This window comes from Sinohyriopsis cumingii, chromosome 3, assembly GCF_028554795.1.
Source record: "Sinohyriopsis cumingii isolate HCF-2022 chromosome 3, ASM2855479v2, whole genome shotgun sequence".
NCBI classification, from domain to species: Eukaryota; Metazoa; Mollusca; class Bivalvia; order Unionida; family Unionidae; genus Sinohyriopsis; species Sinohyriopsis cumingii.
The window spans coordinates 151589150-151614463 of NC_142963.1; the positions used below are offsets into that span (position 1 = coordinate 151589150).

General features: G+C 31.1%; 2 protein-coding genes across 8 annotated transcripts in view; one reads left to right on the forward strand and one right to left on the reverse strand.

Moving 5' to 3' along the window:
- LOC149804162 (mesoderm-specific transcript homolog protein-like) overlaps positions 1-5450 on the forward strand; it is a 35529-nt gene extending 30079 nt beyond the window's left edge. Inside the window, exon 12 of the mRNA XM_089954142.1 lies at positions 4967-5450. Within this exon, the coding sequence (XP_089810268.1) occupies positions 4967-5090 (124 nt within the window). The 3' untranslated portion in view covers positions 5091-5450. The remainder of the gene's footprint in view (positions 1-4966) is intronic.
- A 1666-nt stretch (positions 5451-7116) lies between these two features.
- Positions 7117-25314, reverse strand: part of LOC149804163 (uncharacterized) — a 182664-nt gene continuing 164466 nt past the window's right edge. For all 7 annotated transcript variants that reach the window (XM_089954135.1, XM_089954139.1, XM_089954138.1 and 4 more), the window contains 4 exons: positions 15856-15989; positions 15305-15479; positions 13057-13233; positions 7117-11352 (listed from right to left, as the gene is read on the reverse strand). In XM_089954135.1, coding sequence (XP_089810261.1) covers positions 11157-11352; positions 13057-13233; positions 15305-15479; positions 15856-15989 — 682 coding nt within the window. In that variant the 3' untranslated portion in view covers positions 7117-11156. The remainder of the gene's footprint in view (positions 11353-13056; positions 13234-15304; positions 15480-15855; positions 15990-25314) is intronic.

Here is a 25314-nt window from a genome sequence, read left to right on the forward strand (position 1 = left end):
AAAAAGATGTTTACAAGATGGACATGAAGATGGCCAACATCAGTGTCAACAACTGGGAGTTCTGTGCTAACGATTGTTCCACCTTGCATCTAGCTGTCAGACAGGGCATTCAAAAAGCAGAGGAAGACAGAAACAAAGCAAGCTGAAAAGAGAGCTAGAAAGAAGGAGAAACAAAACCTTACTCTGGATCTACACCATCGTCTCCTATAGACGGATGGATGCCAAGAAGAAGACTAGTTTTATAATAAAAGGTCATTGTGATCTACATCAAACATTTTACTGGTTTAGGTTAAGTTTTGCGTATAGCTCAGGACAAACTGTTTTATTTGCATAATACTGTCATAACAGGAATCAAGAAACATGGAAAGATGCGTCTTGGTCTCAACTTAAAAGTTACCTTATTACCTTTATGAAAGGTATTACCTTACTACCTCTATTAAAAGTATTGCCTTATTATCTTTATTGAAAAGTATTGCCTTATTATCTCTGTTGAAAAGTATTACCTTATTACCTCCATTAAAAGTATTACTTTATTACCTCTATTAAAAGTATTACCATATTACCTCTATTAAAAAGTATTACCTTATTACTTCTTTATAAAAGTATTACCTTATTACCTCTATTAAAATTATTACCTTATTACCTCTATTAAAGGTATAACATTATTATCTCTATTAAAGGTATTACCTTACTACCTCTATTAAAAGTAGTACCTTATTACTTCTATTACTATATTACCTATATTAAAATATTATGTCACTACCTCCATTAAAAGTATTACCTTATTACCTCTATTAAAAGAATTACTTTATTACTTCTATTAAAAGTATTACTGTATTACCTCTATTAAATGTATTACCTTGTTACTTCTATTAAAAGTATTACCTTATTACCTTTATTAAAGGTATTACCTTATTACCTCTATGAAAGGTATTACCTTATTACCTCTATTAAAGGTAGTACCTTATTACCTCTATTAAAGGTATTACCTCTACTAAAGGTATTACCTTACTACCTCTATTAAAAGTATTGCCTTATTATCTCTATAGAAAAGTATTACCTTATTACCTCTGTTAAAAGTGTTACCTTATTACCTCTATTAAAGGTATTACCTCTACTAAAGGTATTACCTTACTACCTCTATTAAAGGTATTACCTCTACTAAAGGTATTACCTTACTACCTCTATTAAAAGTATTGCCTTATTATCTCTATTGAAAAGTATTACCTTATTACCTCTGTTAAAAGTATTACCTTACTACCTCTATTAAAAGTATTACTTTATTACCTCTATTAAAAGTATTACCATATTACCTCTATTAAAAGTATTACCTTATTACTTCTATGAAAAGTATTACCTTATTACCTGTATAAAAGTATTACCTCTATTAAAAGTAGTACCTTACTACCTCTATTAAAAGTATTGCCTTATTATCTCTATTACAAAGTATTACCTTATTACCTCTGTAAGCTATGTAACTAATTTTATATGCTTCATGTGAAACAAATTATATATTGTTAGTTACTTTTAATGACACTGACCTGAAAAAAGACTGCTACAGATAGGATAAAATTCTCAATGATGTTTGAAATGAACTATGACAGAAAACACTGATCCATGCACATAGAATATAAAACAATACACTTCATAGCCTCCCAACTCTCTTAACAACTACAGAAAACACAGTAACCACCAGAAATGTGTTATGTCAAACATGCTTTATTCTAATTTTGTTAAGCATCTCCATTGTGCCCCAGTTGAATCAAAAATATACCTATAATATTTAATGACAAATAATGCACATACCAGCCAGAAGGAATCATTTATCTGTCAACAGATTTATCCATATGCAAATTTCATGGTAGCACATGCCATATTTCCAAGATAGAAAAATAAATTTTCAAAGAATCTGTGAACTTGAAGGTTTACCACATGGTTATCCTCTAGGGTCCGTATTTGGAGGGTATTTTATACATTGGGGTTATTTTACATTCATTATTAAGGACAACAACAAGTATGTCACAAACAGTTTCACCTCCTCCAAAGAAAAGGAGAGTTATATACGATAGTGACACAGATCACTACCCATGAATAACCCAAGCACGGAAACTCATGCTACATGTAACCTTTCGTTATAATAATAGCCTATATACTACAACAGTGTTGTGGACCCAGTATCATTTCCTTATTTACAATATAATTTTCTAAATTGGAACTGATGAAATTGAAACATTTTCTTGTAATAAATATTAACTATTTATTGTTAATGTCATATAACATCCATATATTAAATGTGATAATACCTCAATACTATGCAACGTTTTATGTTGTTATTTGTTTGGGCTCACGCATAAAAACTGTACTTCGGATGACACGGTCACGCCACAGTCCTCATTAACATATTTGTGTTAATGCATCGCTTGTAAACTTTGGCACATGAACTATATTGTGCAACTAAGAAGTTCTTTTTCACTTTAAAGGAAATTATTGGGTGAGAAAAAGAATCTATGTTGGGGTTTGGACCGAGACAAGGAAATTCCAGATGCGGGGTTACATTATATGTCCCCCATCGGCAAGCCTTGAGGGGAGACAAATAATGTAACCCCTTGACTGGGATTTCCTTGTCTCGGTCCAAACCCAAACATATATTCTATATCACTATTGGTATACATTAGTGATCCATCACTAAAACAATGGACACTCAATAACCATCCTCTGTGACCAGTATCACTCTGTAACCTTTAATAGTCTATAGCCTTGATGGATCTCTCTCTCTCCCTATCTCTCTCTCTCTCTCTCTCTCTCTCTCACACACACACACACACACACAGAGATTCATGTTTTTAAATTTATTTTTGCAAGTAAATGTTTATAGTATTTTCCCTATCATTTCTACTTGTCAAACATCACAGTGTCTTATGAATTTGTTTTCTTTTCTTCACTTATGAGTTAAATTTTTTACAAGTTATTTTGATAGCTCAATCTTTAGGTATGCTTATTGAAAAATTGTATAGAATTTTGACATCTGTGTCTTAAAATCAAGGTCATAGACACAAGTAAAACATCTGAAATTAAAACTTAAGGTAACAAAATACATAGAGCAAGAATTTAACATTCAGGCTGTAGTTTTCTTATTACCTTTGGTCCTTCATGCTACCCAAGTACAGTGTTACCTTATAATACAGATGTTAATTGGAGACACAACAGTGACCCATATAATAAAATTAGTCAACATTATTCTGAGGTATATTCCAACAGCGACCCATTTAATAAAGTGAAGTCACCTTATACTGAGACATATTCCAACAGTGACTCATATAATAAAGTGAGGCCATAATGGAAGCCATAACTGTACCTTTGTGATAAAGTGAGGCCACCTGAATACTGTGGCATATTCCAGCAGTGACCCATATAATAAAGTGAGGCCATAATGGAAGCCATAACGGTACTGTTGTGACAAAGTGAAGCCACCTTATACTGTGGCATATTCCAGCAGAGACCCATGTAATAAAGTGAAGCCACCTTAAGCTGATATATATTCCAACAGTGACCTATACAACAGGCCCACCTTATATTGAGGCATATTCCAACAGTACTGTGATAATAGTACATGCAATCACTGGATTGTATTGAATCATGTGAGAGCACATTATAATAATTGCTTATTAGTAAAGTACTTAAATTTAATTGTAATAAGTTAAGTGACAGCTACAAATAAAAGACCTACACAATGTGATTCATTATGGTACAGGGTTATAAAAGGGTCAGTGTTATACATAGGGGATTTACAATAAGTGACCAATTTAATGGGATCCATGACAATACATGTGTTGTAAGAGGGACAGTTATATTCAGAGGTGCTTTATAGCGAGAGACCATCTCAATGGGATCCATGACAATATGTGTTGTATGAGGGAAAGTGTTATACATAGGGAGTTTATAGTGAGATATCAATTTTATGGGATCCACAACAATACAGGTGTTATAAGAGGGACAGTGGTATATATATATATATATATATATATATATATATATATATATATATATATATATATATATATGATTTATAGTGAAGGCCCAATTTAATGGGATCCGTGGCAATCTCTATACTGTACAAGGCCATTTTGTAGTGAGAGACCAACTTAATGGGATCAGTACCAATTATAAGAGGGACATTTGTTTTTACAGAGGGGCTATACTATATACACTGTTTGTATATAACGAGACAGTACAATACCTGTGTTATAATAGGGACAGTGGTATACTGAGGGACTTTATAGTGAGGGTCCAATTTAATATGATCTGTGACAATACCTATGTTGTAAGAGGGACAGTGGTATATATAGGGGCTTTATAGTGAGGGACCAATTTAATGGAATCCACAAAAATATTTGTGCTATACAAGGCCATTTTGTAGTGAGAGAACAACTTAATGGGATCATTGACAATACCCATTTTAATGGGACATTTGTATATAGAGGGGCTTTACAGTGAGAGACAATACCTGTTATAAGAGGAACAATATTATACTATGGAGCTTTAGTGTGAGGGACCAATTTAATGGGATCCATGAAAATACCAGCTATAAGAGGGACAGTGGTATAGAGGGGCTTTATTGTGAGGGACCAATTTAATTGGCTCCAAGACAGTACCTGTGTTATAAGAGGGACAGTGGTATTCTTAGGGGCTTTATTGTGAGGGACCAATTTAATGGGATCCAAGGCAGTACCTGTGTTATAAGAAGGACAGTTGTATTATGAGGGCTTTATAGTGAGGGACCATCTTAATGGATTCCATGACAATATCTGTTATAAGAGGGACAGTGGTATACTGATGGGCTTTATTGTGAGGGACCAACTTAATGGAATCCATGACAATACCCTTGTTATAAGAGGGTCATTTTTATAATGAGGGCTTTATAGTGAGGGTCCATTGTACAGAGTGATGTTTTCCTTTTCTGTTTCAGAAACACAGTTCCAAATCCAAGCATAAAAGTGTTAGATGAAGCCATTGGCCATTATCCGCAATTGGAGGCTCCCAATGAAGTCATGAATTCCTATGCAGAATTTATAGACAGGCTGAAAAAATGATGTGTGAATGTTTTGTGAAACTGATTACAATATTGATTGGTATATATTGATCCATATTGCTACTTCATAATTATTTTAGAGTAAATGAGAGAGAAAGAGACAGAGAGAGAGAAGGGGAGTAGTGTTTAGGAATTTGGTGAGGACAATTTGACATGCATTTGCTTGTAGTCATGACAGCTAAGCTTGATCATCAACTGTAACCTATTAAACTTGCAGATGTATGCCCTTCATGTACTCCGACACCAATATAGCCCTTGTTTGTGTCATTAAAATAAAAATAAGATTTTAAAGAAAAATATTTTTATACAATGTTTTATGACTGTTCCATTGATTTCTTATCAATAAAAAGATGCAACTTGCTTTTCATCTTTCTGCTGATTTTTCTTGCATAAAATCTGCACTGTAAGTTTTAGGTGTATTAGCAAATGTTTGCCGAGTTAGCTTTACATTTTTATTTTTAATTTGTCACTGTTTTACTGCTAAAGAAATCCAAAGAAAAAACTACTTGAAATAGATGCAAAACAAATTTCATCATATTTAATTTTTGGGAGTAGAAGGAATTGAATTGTCTTGTCAGAGAAGCATAGGTAGGATATTAGGATCCCATTTCTGACAGCACTGTTATCATAGACATCAACATTGTTATCATAGACATCAACATTGTTATCATAGACATCAACATTGTTATCATAGACATCAACAATGTTATCAGAGACATCAACATTGTTATCATAGACATCAATATTGTTATCATAGACATCAACATTGTTATCAGAGACATCAACATTGTTATCATAGATATCAACATTGTTGTCATAGACATCAACCTTGTTTTTGCATTTAGATCAGTTTATAGTCATGAAACTTTATGGGTATATTTGTCTTGGAGGGTACTAATCACCAATGTCACAAGTAGGTCATTGTGATCTACTTTTGATACATAAGTGATTACATAGTGGCATTTTGCACCATTTCTCTGACACATTTGTAAGTAGTCCTGAAACATGATGGATGTATTCATCTTGGATGTTACTACCATTGTAACCTACTTTTAATACAGCAGCAATTATGGTAATTTTTGCATTTAGCTGAGTTTCCCCGACACTATGGTGTGTAGCTCAGTTCCTTAGAATGTGATGTGTCCAGTAATTAAATTCGATAGATAAATTTGGAATAATCTTTCTCCTCAATGACCTAATTTTAGGTCACAGTAATCTACTTTCTTCCTCTAGTTGCATGGTTTTTATTGGATTATGCCAAAGTGGAGCAGAATTCAGCAGAACTCTTTTATGTTTTGTGCCCCCTTTCAAGTGGTTAAAATAAGGTTTTAATAAACATGGAAACTTTAGGAAAAACTGAACACATCAATAAATGCAGCCAAACCTGCACAATAGGTCACATCCAGAAAGAAGAAATGTGGCTCTTTAAAACATGGTTGTTGTTACAAATTCTTCTCAAATTTAGCTGTAAGCACCTTGAGAATTTGACAGTTGTGGACAAGCAACTGCCTAATGGAGATGAACTTTACATGATGATCTGGTTTGGTTTTTGCAAGGTTTAACACTATTTTACAGCACACGATAGATTATACATGGCAGCCAGTATATTTTGTGGAGGAGGAACTTGGAAAGAACCACTGACCCATGGCAAGCTACTGGCAAGCTTTCTAACATACCCATGTTAGTTGAGCTGAGACTTGAACTTGTGCAGATGGAGGTGAGATGTGTGAGTGACAGGTGAAGGTGAATGGCACAGACCACCCAGCCAACTGGGGCTCGTCTACACGACCACTCAGCACAGACTACTCAGCCACCTGGGGCTCGTCTACATGATGAGCAATAAACTTTAAATAATGAATATTCTAAAGTATATGTATAGATAGGTTGATGCATAAACTTTGATATACATATATGTTATTTTGTTGAATAGACAATATCTGAATTCTGAGGGTGCACTTTGGTTGAGGAATTTTGTGAATACATTGGTTATAAACAACAGGGACAATGCACAAGTTATAGAGGACTGCTTTCATTAAAACTGAATTTATTCACAATGCCTTTTCTGTACAATTTTAAAGAGATAAAATAAAGCAGATTAATCAAATATCACAGCTTGTAAATTATTTTACAGTTCAACATAAATATGACAATAACTTGAAAAATAAATATATAAAACATTTACAGTGAAACTTGTCTAAATAATTTTCAGTGAAACTTGTCTAAAACATTTACAGTGAAACTTGTCTAACCTAACCCCTGAGTATTCCAATTCCTTTATGCATCCACTTGATTTAGTCTGTCTTTCTTTCCTCAAATTTATTGGACATATAATATTCCTGCACTGCTTAAATTTTTGGGGTTACACAGGTTTCACTGCACACTGTAGTACAACTCCTTCAAACATGAATTAAATAATAGTATATTAGGAAATTTTTTCAAATGACAACAAAGTCAGCCTAACTACTCAAGGTAAGATGGAGAAGCCTGACTACCCAAGGTATGATTGAGTAGCCTAACTACACAAGGTATGATTGAGTAGTTTAACTACCCAAGGCATGACTGAGTAGCCTAACAAATCAAGCTACAAATGAGTAGTCTAACTACTCAAGGTATGATTGAGTATCCAAACTACCTAAGGTATGATTTAGTAGCCTAACTACTCAAGGTATGATTGAGTAGCCTAACTACTCAAGATATGATTGAGAAGCCTAAGTACTCAAGGTATGATTGAGTAGCCTAACTACCTAAGGTATGATTTACTAGCTTAACTACTCAAGGTATGATTGAGAAGCATAACTACTCAAGGTATGATTGAGTATCCAAACTACTCAAGGTATGATTGAGAAGCCTAACTACTCAAGGTATGATTGAGAAGCCTAACTACTCAAGGTATGATTGAGTAGCATAACTACTCAAGGTATGATTGAGTATCCAAACTACTCAAGGTATGATTGAGAAGCCTAACTACTCAAGGTATGAATGAGTAACCTAACTATCCAAGGTATGATTGAGTAGCCTAACTACCCTGATGTGATTAGCTAATAAACAAACATTGTAAAGCAAATGTTATAGTTCAGTTGCAAAATAAAAAAATAAAAATAACCACAATACTTTGTAAATGGCACATTATGTCTATCTTGTGACATTTTCCCAACTGATTGTGTACTGAATACTGGATATGGTCCCTTATTTTGACAAACAGTGTAAGAAGAATAAAGTGTACATGTATCACTAAGGACCTCTTAATAAGAAAATATCACATTCGGACATTCCTGTTGTTTTTAATACCAGTGACTTTATGAAAGAAGTAATGCTCACATTATTCTTTGTTATCTTTTACACAATAGAGATATTTTTTTTATTTCATTTAAACTGGGGTTGAAGATTAGAAAAAGAAATAAAATACATCAGAAAATTTCTTTTCTATTTTTCTAAGGCAACAAGTGCTGCAGATATTTTAAGTAACAAAATAATGGGTATTTTCCTGCATCTAGAACAAAAAAGTGAAGCCCACTTATTGGTGGATAAAGAGGTCATGGGTCAAAGATTTAAGGTCAAAATGTTAGCATGTATGTGGACAAGAACATTTGTAGGAACCTCTGCAGCTATAATCAGTAATCAATCATCCAGACAAAAATACAAGTCATCTGCACAGTGACATTTACAATTTCTAATCCATTAAAAAAGAGCGTATGTTCCACACTTTCATTCTCAACCTCCAAAAAGTAACATAAGAGTAAAAAAGTAAGTATGTTTCTGCATGTGGAATAAATAAAACATTAGGTGGACTATAATTACATACTGTATTACACTCAGTACTATAAATAGTCTCAGACCGTGTAATGTGCAAACAAACATGTACCTACATATAAACATTGGGATATCTCAAGTTAACTGGAAATCTCATGAAAATTCAATTGACGGGCAAATGATGATTAAGTGAAAATGTCAGACGACAATAATTTTAATATAAAGAAAACTACAATGCAAGTCTGACAAGTTCTATACATAAAGTATACCCAACTTTGCCTGTAAGAAGTTCAAAATTTTTTTAATAAAAGTACATGTACATATTTGTACATAAAGCACCATTTGGAAATTACATGAAGTATCTAAAATTGCATACAAAAGAAGTGACTATTATGATCTAGTATAGATGAAACATATGCAAACAGATTTGCTAATAATCTGAGGGAATTTTCAGAGATATTTACATATTTAGGCTTTGATGGAAAGAGTAATGGGTAGAAAAATCTATCATACAGTACATCTATCATATACAGTACATCTATCATACACAATACATCTATTATACAGTACATCTATCATATACAATACATCTATCATACAGTACATCTATCATATACAATACATCAATCATACAATACATCCATCATATACAATACATCTATCATATACAATACATCTATTATACAGTACATCTATCATACAATACATTTATCATACAGTACATCTATCATATACAATACATCAGTCATACAATACATCCATCATATACAATACATCTATCATGTACAATACATCTATTATACAGTACATCTATCATACAATACATTTATCATACAGTACATCTATCATATACAATACATCAGTCATACAATACATCCATCATATACAATACATCTATCATGTACAATACATAGTAAATGCAAAGCAACTTATTACAACTTGAATTTCAATCAACTGTTGAAGGTGACAGTACTATTCAAACTGACAATAATATTCAAACTGACAATAATATTCAAACTGACAGTACTATTCAAACTGACAATAATATTCAAACTGACAGTACTATTCAAACTGACAATAATATTCAAACTGACAGTACTATTCAAACTGACAATAATATTCAAACTGATTTATTATGCAGCATGGAAAAAGTTACCTCGTTACACATTCATTTCTGTAAAAAAATAACCCAAACAATTTACCTTGGCATTCTACTCAAAGAATTTAATGTTAATGATGGTGATAAATAAATAGGTAAAAAATAGATAAATAATAAGATAAATAATACATACAAGTAAATAAGCATGGTTGATATTATTGGCAATGAAAATCTTTAATGGCTGTTTTATAAATGAATAAAAATGGTCCAAAATGTTGGCACATTTTAATGATAAAATTTATATAGAATATTTTTATATAAATATTGTGACAAGTTTTACCAAGTAAAATATAACTTTAAAAAAATGTTAAATATATTTTCTCTTTCTAAAAATATAACTGAGAAAACATTTTCAAATAATAAGATTTTTTAGGGTATCCTAGTACATCAGAACCTTAGAATGAAGACAATGATGTAATTATGACATACTGGCACATAAATACTTTGATCTATGACAAGATGCACAAAGTTTTATTCTAGTAACAATATTCATCCACTTCATGGCCTTGTCTCAACCAAGATGCATGGGATAGTATCAACATCACTTATAAGGTCACTGATTTATTTCTGGATCAATATTTCATCAATATTTCAAGACTCAATCACAGCTATCAGGTAGAAAGATAACCAGATGACTGGTGGGTCAAAAATCTCCATCCATCTGCAGCGGCCTGTCAATCGCCACATATCAATAATTCACACAGACCAGTAATCAATCTTATTCATGTGTCATTTACATATTCACATTTGGATAGCTAAATCTGTCTGACCTTGAGACGAGCATAATTAGACACCAAAGCAGAAATTCAAAATTCAAAATTCATAAAATCCAATTTCAAAGTGTCATAACTTAGCTGTCTTTAATTACATTTTTGTTATATATTTAAGTTAAATCCTAAATATTTCTTTCATAATGTTTAATATTTTCTAGAAAATAAATTTGCTTTAGAAAACACTATATTACTGAGTAGAGGTAGCAATCTCAGCTCTGGTGGTATGTAAATTTCTACTTTGATATCAAAATTTGTCCTCTGTGCTGTACATTACAGACTAATCATAACATTAGGAGACAGAACTGAACCGTAAGCCTTGCTACGATGACAAGTTGGAAGTAATGCCTCTTGAGTAATATCCAAAGGCCTTTCATCTGAGGAACTGCTATGAAAATCTCTGATAGATGAATGGGCTGTACTCTATCTTTTTTGTCTTCCTGGGTGAAGGGATGATTGGTTCCATAGAGCCTTGCAGAACTTTCATTCCCATTTTTGGGAAACGTTCCATCAGTAGCTGTTCTTCCAAAGGAGAAGGCAGCTGGGTTGCAATATTTTCTTTCTTAGACACCAAGACATACTGGCTGTAAGTGAAGAAAGAAACAAAAACCTGAACTTTGTTTTATGTTGATAGAACCCAGAACTATAACATCAAGTACTGTAAATTTGATGACTTAACATGTATTTTGATGTACACCTTTTCCTTGATAACCTGCATGAGTTGTTGTTGTTGTTGTTGTTGTGGAGTTCAACACCATTTTTCATCATATGACAGGCTATGCATGGCGGCCAGTATTAATGGTGGAGGAAGAACCCACTTGCATGAGATGTGGTCCATAAAATGTGACCTTGCCATAACCACTGGCAACTCATATTTTGGTTAACCATTGTGTGGGGTTGGGGGGAGGTGGGGCACTACCATATGCATGTATGTATTTGCATTTAAAGGCATGTCAGCACAATAACAGCTATATGATGCCTTTTGAAAACAAAATTTTAACTATAAACATGAAACTTCTTGATAAATGGGAATTATAGTTTTTATTGTCCTACATGAATATTAGTCCATTAGCTTTTAATACCTATGGATCTGAGTTGATAAAGATGTCAGTTAAAGTTATTCAATTGATGACAGCCTTCTAATATGAATCAAATTAACATGCAGCAGTACTTACAAGGTTGTGCAACAGTAAAGTTGGAGTTGTCTCCCTTCCAATATCATTGCACATGCTGCCATTTTAAATAAACTCCAATGAACTAAAAACATCATACCTTGAATTTTCATGTAGATGTTTGTGACTGAAAGGATAAATCTTAAGGGAATCTTGAATAGTAAGAAGAATGGATAGTGACCTACAATTTTTCATATTCTGAAAATGTGTTACCATGGCAATAATCCACATCTTTGTGTATTGTGCTTTTCCTATACTTTGGTTACGTAGGTAAGTAGCGCATTCAGCTATTACTGGTGCTGTAGCTTTTAGAAAGGTCATGGCCCCATATGATCTAATCATAAAATATAATGCTGAATGTGTCATACTAGAAGTACACTTTGTCTTGTACTTCTAGTATGACATATTCAGCATTGATAGTAATTTTCTTTTGAACAGTAACACTTTAGTTTTTCAGATGGTAAATGACCAAACACAACTCCATGTTGAACTAATGAATACAGTCAGCATGTAGCAGTCATTTGGTTATAGAATACACTAAATCTGTATCAGAAAAAAAATTGACAAAAAGAAAAATGACAAATATATATTTCTTACCTATTGTGTAAGAGTGAAATTCTACATGCCATGCAACTATATTTTTTGTGTGGAAAGGAACTTGTAAGTTCTTATTAAAAGGATTACAATCTATTTGCAATTACGCTGATTATTTTGCAATTACATTATTTTACAGGAATAAAACATGTTTAATGTAATTAACTAAAACAGACTGTTCCAGTGGCACATTGGTTAAAGCATCCACCTCGGATCCTGGAGGTTACGTGTTTGATCCTGGGCCGAGTTATAAGAAAGACTTATAAAAATAGTACTAACAGCTGCCATACTTGTTGCTCAGCATTAAGAGGTTAGTGTTAGGACTGGTCGGCCTGGTGTCAGGACAATTTTACTGGGTGGGACATCTTGTTACATGTCTGCGGTATGATGTCCCAGTGCTAGACATCACTATAAACTGCCACATTGCAGACATCGTAGCGATATGACTAAAAAATTCTTAAAGCTATGTTAAAAATCTAAAACACACAAACACGTTAGCTAAAATAGATAAAATGGTCTTACGAGCACTTGCTGGGAATGGAGCGGCAAGACTTGGGCCGGATGGCTTTTGGATTTCGAGGGTCAAACAGTTTGGCTGAGAGTTCTGCCATTGTCTTTGGACTAAAGTCTGCTATGGATGACCTTGAACTTGACGGTATTGATGATTCACTTGGTGATTGTTTTGTACTCATCTTGAATCTGTAACAGTATCATAAATTACATGGTAAATCAAGCACACAATGATAACATTATTTCCATTCTCTATCCATAATGATATATAACTTGATAAAAACATCATTAATTACATGGTAAATCAAGGACAACTACAGTAATATCATTTCCATTATCTATAACGATGTATAACTTTACACAAGCATCATAAATTACATGGTAAATCTATCACACAACAATAACATTATTTCTATTCTCTATCTATAAGGATGTATAACTTGATAACAGCATCATAAATTACATTATAAATCAATCACACTACAGTAATATCATGCCCATTATCTATAATGATATTTAACCTGATAACAGCATCATAAATTACATTATAAATCAATCACACTACAGTTGTTGTTGTTGTTGTTGTAGGGTTTAACGCCATTTTTCAGCACAAGATAGGCTATACATGGCGGCCAGTATTAATGGTGGAGGAAGAACCCAGGAAATCCCCGGAAAGAACCACTGACCCTCGAGAAGCTACTGGCAAGCTTTCTCACATACCCACATTGGCCAAATCCGAGACTCGAACCTATGCAGACAGAGGTGAGATGGCAGCGATCCGTAACAGAGAGCGCTTTAGACCACTCGGCCACTGGGGCCCCTATCACACTACAGTAATATCATTTCCATTATTTATCCATCAGTCCACAATGATATATTACTTGATATTAGTGAATGTAGTTAGGTCATAAACAAAAACTATCCATCTATCTCCCTATCACTTATGATTTGTTAGACTGAAAACTAGATTTGTATGGGGTTTTCATGCAGGGACATTTCAAAGTGTTGTATATCTTGTAACTTAATGAATTGATCCTTTTCTGACCCAAGTGTTTCTTGTCACTAAGAAACATGTATAGTTAAAAGTCTGACCAGAATTCTTTGAATGGTTCCAGACATGTACTTTTTGAAAAAGAATCTATTGTAATTATTCCTGTTTAGGTACCCTTTGTATCCCTTGTTAATAGGGGCTCATAGTAGATGTATTTTAAGAGGTTTAAACTGAAGTTCCCATCTTTAGAGGATTCACCTTTTTTGATCACAAAAGTTATGACAAAACCAACATATGAAAATCCAGGGACCTGATTAATTTATAGACTGTAATATAATTTGAGGGAAAACATCTGCTACAAATCTGAGAAAATTTTTCCAGGAAAGGCAGGTAAAAATAATTCCTAATCAGCAAACAGATAATACTCAGATGCAGTGCTTACAAATCAAAGAATTACCAATGCATGAAAGAAGATTCTTGAGAAAGGACTAAAATTATATTTAACGTGTCTCAAAGATCCACCCCCATTTACCTTAACACCATTTTCCAGCAAAGAGAATCTAATGGTACCTCATGATCATTTAAAGGTCACAATTTCAAAGTATCCAAAACTAAAAAAACTAGCTATTCAAAAATAGCTTTCAATTTCTTTGTGTTCTTCTTTGGAATTGCATTCCACATCATATTAAATTGCTACAAGTTCATGTATCACTCATTTCTTCAACAGTATTTGATAGATGAAACCATTAAAAAAAAAATAATATTCTGATTAAAGTACAAATTATACCATCCACCTCCTGTTTTTCAGTGTCATGTCTGCTTCAATGTAGCATTTATGTGAATAGTTGTTTATGTACTGCTGTGTCGGTGAGTATGTGTGTGCGAACATATTATTAGCTTGTATTATATTTGTGCATAATTGAGGGCCTCAAGGTAGGTTTGTAACTGAGTCACCCACTGAAATTAAAGTCTTTATTATTCGTAGTAGTAATATTAAATGAGATGATGTGCTATGTGGGGGACAAAATAGTAAACAATTTTGAGAACTGTGGCCTATGATCAGAGGGTGGCCTCCCTTGCAAAAGACCTTTCAATGGGCAAGAAGAAAGCCACATTTCAAAACAGCTTTGTGATGTACTTATCATATTTTAAAACAAAAATCAAAAAGAATATTTCCATGATACATTCAATTTAACGAAGTTAAAAAATTAGGATTTAAAACTAAAATGAGTGGATATGATTCCCTATGTTGGGAGTGGCAATTGTTACCTGAAGGATTTCTCTGCCCTTAGCTGGGATTTAATGTTCTGTTGCTGCAGATTTGAATGGGATGTGTGGGGACGCTGTTCTTTTTGGGTCTGGGGTCGTGTTGTGGGTGGTCTTGCTGTACTGACAGTTTGCGATCTAAAACTTGAAAATGTTGTTTCTGGTCTAGCTGTCTCAACTGAAAGAAAAGCCAGAATATGCATATGGGGCAGATCACCACACATTTTCTTGGCAATTCTGAAATATTATTTTTCTTCCAATTTTAGTAATTTCTGAGTTAAGCATTTTTTAAAACACACACACACAAACACACATGGCTGTTACAGTGATAAGACTGCAAGACTAATATTCATCTGTATAAATTCACAGAAAAGAACAGCTGATGACTATGTAGATAACCGAGGCAGCAACTTATCTGAAGAGACAATGATTGCCTTTATATGTGTATTAATCGTGTCTTATTTGCCATCACAAATATGATGAATTTAATGTCTTCACAGAAATTATTGGATCATATTAAATCTCAGTAATAATAAAGTGACTGTGGTACAAACCCGCTGATTTACTCCTGTTTTCTGTGTTAAGAATGTTCTGCTGAAGTTTTTCCTGCTGCTGGGTCTCCCTGGCCTGACGTCGTTGGGCCGCACTCTGTGACCGAATCTCCTTCTGCATCTTCAGTAACAGGTGTCTGTTATGATTTGGAAAGACATGGTATGCTTTCACTTTTAATATCTTTGCAACATTTTTAACAGGAATATAAAAAAAGAAAGGAAATGTTTACAGGAAGCTATACAACAACATTTCTAAAGTTCACCTGAGCTGTTATTAATTAATTAATTTAAATGTCAAAATGTATTCAAACACTAGTGTACAAAAATGTCACAACAAGAACAATATGGAAGAACATGAGCTCAGAATGCAAATCATCCTTAGATCCTTTAGATTTTCTTTTTGTACAAAAAAGTAAATGGTAAGGTTTGTTTCTAACACTGATGGGAGATCTGACAATGATTTTATTACATATATGGTAAAAAATATGTTAAAAAAAAGAATCAAATGGCAACCAATGATTTTTTTATTTTTGACCAAGGGTCCATCACTGGGAGAAGTGTATCCCCCCACCAAGTCACAACACCATTTATCCTTGCCACAGCACAGTATTCTTACTGATCAGCATATTTTATGACAATACAATTCCTTTGCTAGATGTCGGAGTTATGTGAGTATTGGTGCTAAAAACAGATCCAGTTATGATATTTTATTATTCCCCTCCATATGTATCACTTGGGTATAGTATGATACTTTTTACAGTGCCCCCCTCCATAAGACTGGAGTATATTATATTTTACTGTGCCCCCTCCATACGTATAACTGGAATATAGTATGATATTTTACAATGCCCCCTCCATAAAACTGGAATATAGTATAATATTTTACTGTGCCCCCTCCATACGCATAACTGGAATATAGTATGATATTTTACAATGCCCCTCCATAAGACTGGAATATAGCATGATATTTTACTTTGCCCCCTCCATACATATAACAGGGGTATAGCATGATACTTTGCTGTTCCCCCTCCAGACCTACAACTGGGGTATAGCACGATATTTTACTGTGCCCCATCCATACGTATGACTTGGGTATAGTATAATATTTTACTGTGTCCCCTCCATACCTATGACTGGGGTATAGTATTATATTTACTATGCCCCCTCCATATGTATGACTGGGGTATAGTATGATATTTTACTGTGCCCCTCTATATATATGACTGGGATATAGTATGATATTTTACTGTGCCCCTTTATATGTATGACTGGGGTATAGTATGATATTTTACTGTGCCCCTCTATATGTATGACTGGGATATAGAATGATATTTTACTGTGCCCCTCTATATGTATGGCTGGGGTATAGTATGATATTTTACTGTGTCCCCCTTCCATATGTATGACTGGGGTATAATATATTTTACTGTGCTCCTTCATATGTATGATCGGTATAGTATATTTTAATGTGCCCCCTCCATATGTATGACTGGGGTATAGTATGATATTTCACTGTACCCCCTCCATATGTATGACTGAGGTAAAGCATGACATTTTACTGTGCCCCTCCATATGTATGACTTGGGTATAGTATGGTATTTTACTATGCTTGCTCCATATGTATGACTGGGGTATAGTATGATATTTTACTGTGCCCCTCCATATGTATGACTGGGATATAGTATGGTATTTTACTATGCCTGCTCCATATGTATGACTGGGGTATAGCATGATATTTTACTGTGCCCCTCCATATGTATGACTGGGGTATAGTATGGTATTTTACTATGCCTGCTCCATATGTATGACTGGGGTATACTATGATATTTTACTGTACCCCTCCATATGTATGACTGGGGTATAGTATGGTATTTTACTATGCCTGCTCCATATGTATGACTGGGGTAAAATATTATATTTTACTGTGCCCCTCCATATGTATGACTGGGGTATAGTATGATACTATACTATGAAAGCTAAAAAGTAAATAAAAAAACCCAAAGGAATCTTAAATCTTCCCAATTTTATTTCAGACAATTGAAAATGAGTCAGTATTCAACATATGAAGTTACAAAGAGCTGAAAAGTATATCTGAAAACTCTTGTTGCTGTTCCACAATTGATGTCTGTGATATCATTTGGTGTCAAATGCTAGTAACAGACTATCAATCAATCAGTTTAACATCACTTTGATCTAAATGAGACCATCATTCATGTGACATTGAGCAGGTATGACGAGACAATTGGTGTTTTGGGGTTTACATGATTTTTCAGCACATGATAGGCTTTGGCTATACATGATAGTCAATATATCTGGTTGAAGAATCCAGAAAAATCCCAGACTCTACAGGAAGCTACTGGCTACCTTTCTCACATACCCGAGCTGGCTGAGTGAGACTTGAACACACAGACAAAGATGAGATGTCTGTGATTTGTAAAGGCAAGCACCTTAGTCCACTCAGTAATCTGGGGCTACATATGAATTGATAGCATGAAAGCTTGTATGTCATACTTTACAATATACTAAACAAAGTATCCCAAAATATCAGACTGAAACATTTTTTTAAAACCTGTATCAGTACAACACTCTCTCATTATAAGATCCTTTATATAATAATAACATAACATGGTTCTTGTAATAAAGCAGGCATTGCTATGGATCCCATTTTGTTAGTGATGGTAAAATTATGTCCTAAACATCATAATAAGATATTCTGACTTTAAGGTGGTATATTTAATGACTCCTATTGACATCATTATAATGATGGAGTACTGTACTCATATTGTTAGTATGGCATATATAAGAGTACCTATATACATTAATTTTTAGCTAATCCAACAGTGGCAATAAATAATTAATTATAGTTTTAGCTAATCCAACAGTGGCAATAAATAATTAATTATAGTTTTAGCTAATACAACAGTGGCAATAAATAATTAATTATAGTCTTAGCTAATCCAACAGTGGCAATAAATAATTAATTATAGTTTTAGCTAATGAAACAGTGGCAATAAACAATTATTGTAGTTTTAGCTAATGAAACAGTGGCAACAAAATAATTAATTATAGTTTTAGCTAATGAAACAGTGGCAATAAATAATTAATTATAGTTTTAGCTAATGAAACAGTGGCAATAAATAATTAATTATAGTTTTAGCTAATGAAACAGTGGCAATAAATAATTAATTATAGTTTTAGCTAATCCAACAGTGGCAATAAATAATTAATTATAGTTTTAGCTAATCCAACAGTGGCAATAAATAATTAATTATAGTTTTAGCTAATGAAACAGTGGCAATAAATAATAATTATAGTTTTAGCTAATGAAACAGTGGCAATAAACAATTAATTATAGTCTTAGCTAATCCAACAGTGGCAATAAATAATTAATTATAGTTTTAGCTAATGAAACAGTGGCAATAAATAATTAATTATAGTTTTAGCTAATCCAACAGTGGCAATAAATAATTAATTATAATTTTAGCTAATGAAACAGTGGCAATAAATAATTAATTATAGTTTTAGCTAATGAAACAGTGGCAATAAACAATTAATTATAGTTTTAGCTAATGAAACAGTGGCAATAAATAATTAATTATAGTTTTAGCTAATGAAACAGTGGCAATAAACAATTAATTATAGTTTTAGCTAATGAAACAGTGGCAATAAATAATTAATTATAGTTTTAGCTAATGAAACAGTGGCAATAAACAATTAATTATAGTTTTAGCTAATCCAACAGTGGCAATAAATAATTAATTATAATTTCAGGTAATGAAACAGTGGCAATAAATAATTAATTATAGTTTTAGCTAATGAAACAGTGGCAATAAACAATTAATTATAGTTTTAGCTAATCCAACAGTGGCAATAAATAATTAATTATAGTTTTAGCTAATCCAACAGTGGCAATAAATAATTAATTATAGTTTTAGCTAATGAAACAGTCACAATAAATAATTAATTATAGTTTTAGCTAATGAAACAGTGGCAATAAACAATTAATTATAGTTTCAGCTAATGAAACAGTGGCAATAAATAATTAATTATAGTTTTAGCTAATGAAACAGTGGCAATAAACAATTAATTATAGTTCTAGCTAATCCAACAGTGGCAATAAATAATTAATTATAATTTCAGGTAATGAAACAGTGCCAATAAATAATTATAGTTTTAGCTAATGAAACAGTGGCAATAAACAATTAATTATAGTTTTAGCTAATCCAACAGTGGCAATAAATAATTAATTATAGTTTTAGCTAATGAAACAGTGGCAATAAATAATTAATTATATTTTAGCTAATGAAACAGTGGCAATAAATAATTAATTATAGTTTTAGCTAATGAAACAGTGGCAATAAACAATTAATTATAGTCTTAGCTAATCCAACAGTGGCAATAAATAATTAATTATAGTTTTAGCTAATGAAACAGTGGCAATAAATAATTAATTATGGTTTTAGCTAATGAAACAGTGGCAATAAACAATTAATTATAGTTTTAGCTAATGAAAACAGTGGCAATAAATAATTAATTATAGTTTTAGCTAATCCAACAGTGGCAATAAATAATTAATTATAGTTTTAGCTAATGAAACAGTGGCAATAAATAATTAATTATAGTTTTAGCTAATCCAACAGTGGCAATAAACAATTAATTATAGTCTTAGCTAATCCAACAGTGGCAATAAATAATTAATTATAGTTTTAGCTAATGAAACAGTGGCAATAAACAATTATTATAGTTTTAGCTAATGAAACAGTGGCAACAAAATAATTAATTATAGTTTTAGCTAATGAAACAGTGGCAATAAATAATTAATTATAGTTTTAGCTAATCCAACAGTGGCAATAAATAATTAATTATAGTTTTAGCTAATGAAACAGTGGCAATAAATAATTAATTATAGTTTTAGCTAATCCAACAGTGGCAATAAATAATTATAGTTTTAGCTAATGAAACAGTGGCAATAAATAATTAATTGTAGTTTTAGCTAATGAAACAGTGGCAATAAATAATTAATTATAGTTTTAGCTAATCCAACAGTGGCAATAAATAATTAATTAAAGTTTTAGCTAATGAAACAGTGGCAATAAATAATAATTATAGTTTTAGCTAATGAAACAGTGGCAATAAACAATTAATTATAGTCTTAGCTAATCCAACAGTGGCAATAAATAATTAATTATAGTTTTAGCTAATGAAACAGTGGCAATAAATAATTAATTATAGTTTTAGCTAATCCAACAGTGGCAATAAATAATTAATTATAGTTTTAGCTAATGAAACAGTGGCAATAAATAATTAATTATAGTTTTAGCTAATCCAACAGTGGCAATAAACAATTAATTATAGTTTTAGCTAATGAAACAGTGGCAATAAATAATTAATTATTGTTTTAGCTAATGAAACAGTGGCAATAAACAATTAATTATAGTCTTAGCTAATCCAACAGTGGCAATAAATAATTAATTATAGTTTTAGTTAATGAAACAGTGGCAATAAATAATCAATTATAGTCTTAGCTAATCCAACAGTGGCAATAAATAATTAATTATAGTTTTAGCTAATGAAACAGTGGCAATAAATAATTAATTATAGTTTTAGCTAATGAAACAGTGGCAATAAATAATTAATTATAGTTTTAGCTAATGAAACAGTGCCAATAAATAATTAATTATAGTTTTAGCTAATGAAACAGTGGCAATAAACAATTAATTATAGTCTTAGCTAATCCAACAGTGGCAATAAATAATTAATTATAATTTTAGCTAATGAAACAGTGCCAATAAATAATTAATTATAGTTTTAGCTAATGAAACAGTGGCAATAAACAATTAATTATAGTCTTAGCTAATCCAACAGTGGCAATAAATAATTAATTATAATTTTAGCTAATGAAACAGTGCCAATAAATAATTAATTATAGTTTTAGCTAATGAAACAGTGGCAATAAACAATTAATTATAGTCTTAGCTAATCCAACAGTGGCAATAAATAATTAATTATAGTTCTAGCTAATGAAACAGTGGCAATAAATAATTAATTATAGTCTTAGCTAATCCAACAGTGGCAATAAATAATTAATTATAGTTTTAGCTAATCCAACAGTGGCATTAAATAATTAATTATAGTTTTAGCTAATGAAACAGTGGCAATAAACAATTAATAATAGTTTTAGCTAATGAAACAGTGGCAATAAATAATTAATTATAGTTTTAGCTAATGAAACAGTGGCAATAAACAATTAATTATAGTTTTAGCTAATCCAACAGTGGCAATAAATAATTAATTATAATTTTAGCTAATGAAACAGTGCCAATAAATAATTAATTATAGTTCTAGCTAATGAAACAGTGGCAATAAACAATTAATTATAGTCTTAGCTAATCCAACAGTGGCAATAAATAATTAATTATAGTTTTAGCTAATCCAACAGTGGCAATAAATAATTAATTATAGTTTTAGGTAATGAAACAGTGGCAATAAATAATTAATTATAGTTTTAGCTAATGAAACAGTGGCAATAAACAATTAATTATAGTTTTAGCTAATCCAACAGTGGCAATAAATAATTAATTATAGTTTTAGCTAATGAAACAGTGGCAATAAATAATTAATTATAGTTTTAGCTAATCCAACAGTGGCAATAAATAATTAATTATAGTTTTAGCTAATGAAACAGTGGCAATAAATAATTAATTATAGTTTAACTAATCCAACAGTGGCAATAAATAATTAATTATAGTTTTAGCTAATGAAACAGTCGCAATAAACAATTAATTATAGTCTTAGCTAATCCAACAGTGGCAATAAATAATTAATTATAGTTTTAGCTAATGAAACAGTGGCAATAAATAATTAATTATAGTTTTAGCTAATCCAACAGTGGCAATAAATAATTAATTATAGTTTTAGCTAATGAAACAGTGGCAATAAATAATTAATTATAGTTTTAGCTAATCCAACAGTAGTAATAAAAAATTAATTACAATTTTAGCTAATGAAACAGTGGCAATAAACAATTAATTATAGTCTTAGCTAATCCAACAGTGGCAATAAATAATTAATTATAGTTTTAGCTAATGAAACAGTGGCAATAAATAATTAATTATAGTTTTAGCTAATCCAACAGTAGCAATAAATAATTAATTACAATTTTAGCTAATGAAACAGTGGCAATAAACAATTAATTATAGTCTTAGCTAATCCAACAGTGGCAATAAATAATTAATTATAGTTTTAGCTAATCCAACAGTGGCAATAAATAATTAATTATAGTTTTAGCTAATGAAACAGTGGCAATAAACAATTAATTATAGTTCTAGCTAATCCAACAGTGGCAATAAATAATTAATTATAATTTCAGGTAATGAAACAGTGCCAATAAATAATTATAGTTTTAGCTAATGAAACAGTGGCAATAAACAATTAATTATAGTTTTAGCTAATCCAACAGTGGCAATAAATAATTAATTATAGTTTTAGCTAATGAAACAGTGGCAATAAATAATTAATTATATTTTAGCTAATGAAACAGTGGCAATAAATAATTAATTATAGTTTTAGCTAATGAAACAGTGGCAATAAACAATTAATTATAGTCTTAGCTAATCCAACAGTGGCAATAAATAATTAATTATAGTTTTAGCTAATGAAACAGTGGCAATAAATAATTAATTATGGTTTTAGCTAATGAAACAGTGGCAATAAACAATTAATTATAGTTTTAGCTAATGAAAACAGTGGCAATAAATAAGTAATTATAGTTTTAGCTAATCCAACAGTGGCAATAAATAATTAATTATAGTTTTAGCTAATGAAACAGTGGCAATAAATAATTAATTATAGTTTTAGCTAATCCAACAGTGGCAATAAACAATTAATTATAGTCTTAGCTAATCCAACAGTGGCAATAAATAATTAATTATAGTTTTAGCTAATGAAACAGTGGCAATAAACAATTATTATAGTTTTAGCTAATGAAACAGTGGCAACAAAATAATTAATTATAGTTTTAGCTAATGAAACAGTGGCAATAAATAATTAATTATAGTTTTAGCTAATCCAACAGTGGCAATAAATAATTAATTATAGTTTTAGCTAATGAAACAGTGGCAATAAATAATTAATTATAGTTTTAGCTAATCCAACAGTGGCAATAAATAATTATAGTTTTAGCTAATGAAACAGTGGCAATAAATAATTAATTGTAGTTTTAGCTAATGAAACAGTGGCAATAAATAATTAATTATAGTTTTAGCTAATCCAACAGTGGCAATAAATAATTAATTAAAGTTTTAGCTAATGAAACAGTGGCAATAAATAATAATTATAGTTTTAGCTAATGAAACAGTGGCAATAAACAATTAATTATAGTCTTAGCTAATCCAACAGTGGCAATAAATAATTAATTATAGTTTTAGCTAATGAAACAGTGGCAATAAATAATTAATTATAGTTTTAGCTAATCCAACAGTGGCAATAAATAATTAATTATAGTTTTAGCTAATGAAACAGTGGCAATAAATAATTAATTATAGTTTTAGCTAATCCAACAGTGGCAATAAACAATTAATTATAGTTTTAGCTAATGAAACAGTGGCAATAAATAATTAATTATTGTTTTAGCTAATGAAACAGTGGCAATAAACAATTAATTATAGTCTTAGCTAATCCAACAGTGGCAATAAATAATTAATTATAGTTTTAGTTAATGAAACAGTGGCAATAAATAATCAATTATAGTCTTAGCTAATCCAACAGTGGCAATAAATAATTAATTATAGTTTTAGCTAATGAAACAGTGGCAATAAATAATTAATTATAGTTTTAGCTAATGAAACAGTGGCAATAAATAATTAATTATAGTTTTAGCTAATGAAACAGTGCCAATAAATAATTAATTATAGTTTTAGCTAATGAAACAGTGGCAATAAACAATTAATTATAGTCTTAGCTAATCCAACAGTGGCAATAAATAATTAATTATAATTTTAGCTAATGAAACAGTGCCAATAAATAATTAATTATAGTTTTAGCTAATGAAACAGTGGCAATAAACAATTAATTATAGTCTTAGCTAATCCAACAGTGGCAATAAATAATTAATTATAATTTTAGCTAATGAAACAGTGCCAATAAATAATTAATTATAGTTTTAGCTAATGAAACAGTGGCAATAAACAATTAATTATAGTCTTAGCTAATCCAACAGTGGCAATAAATAATTAATTATAGTTCTAGCTAATGAAACAGTGGCAATAAATAATTAATTATAGTCTTAGCTAATCCAACAGTGGCAATAAATAATTAATTATAGTTTTAGCTAATCCAACAGTGGCAATAAATAATTAATTATAGTTTTAGCTAATGAAACAGTGGCAATAAACAATTAATAATAGTTTTAGCTAATGAAACAGTGGCAATAAATAATTAATTATAGTTTTAGCTAATGAAACA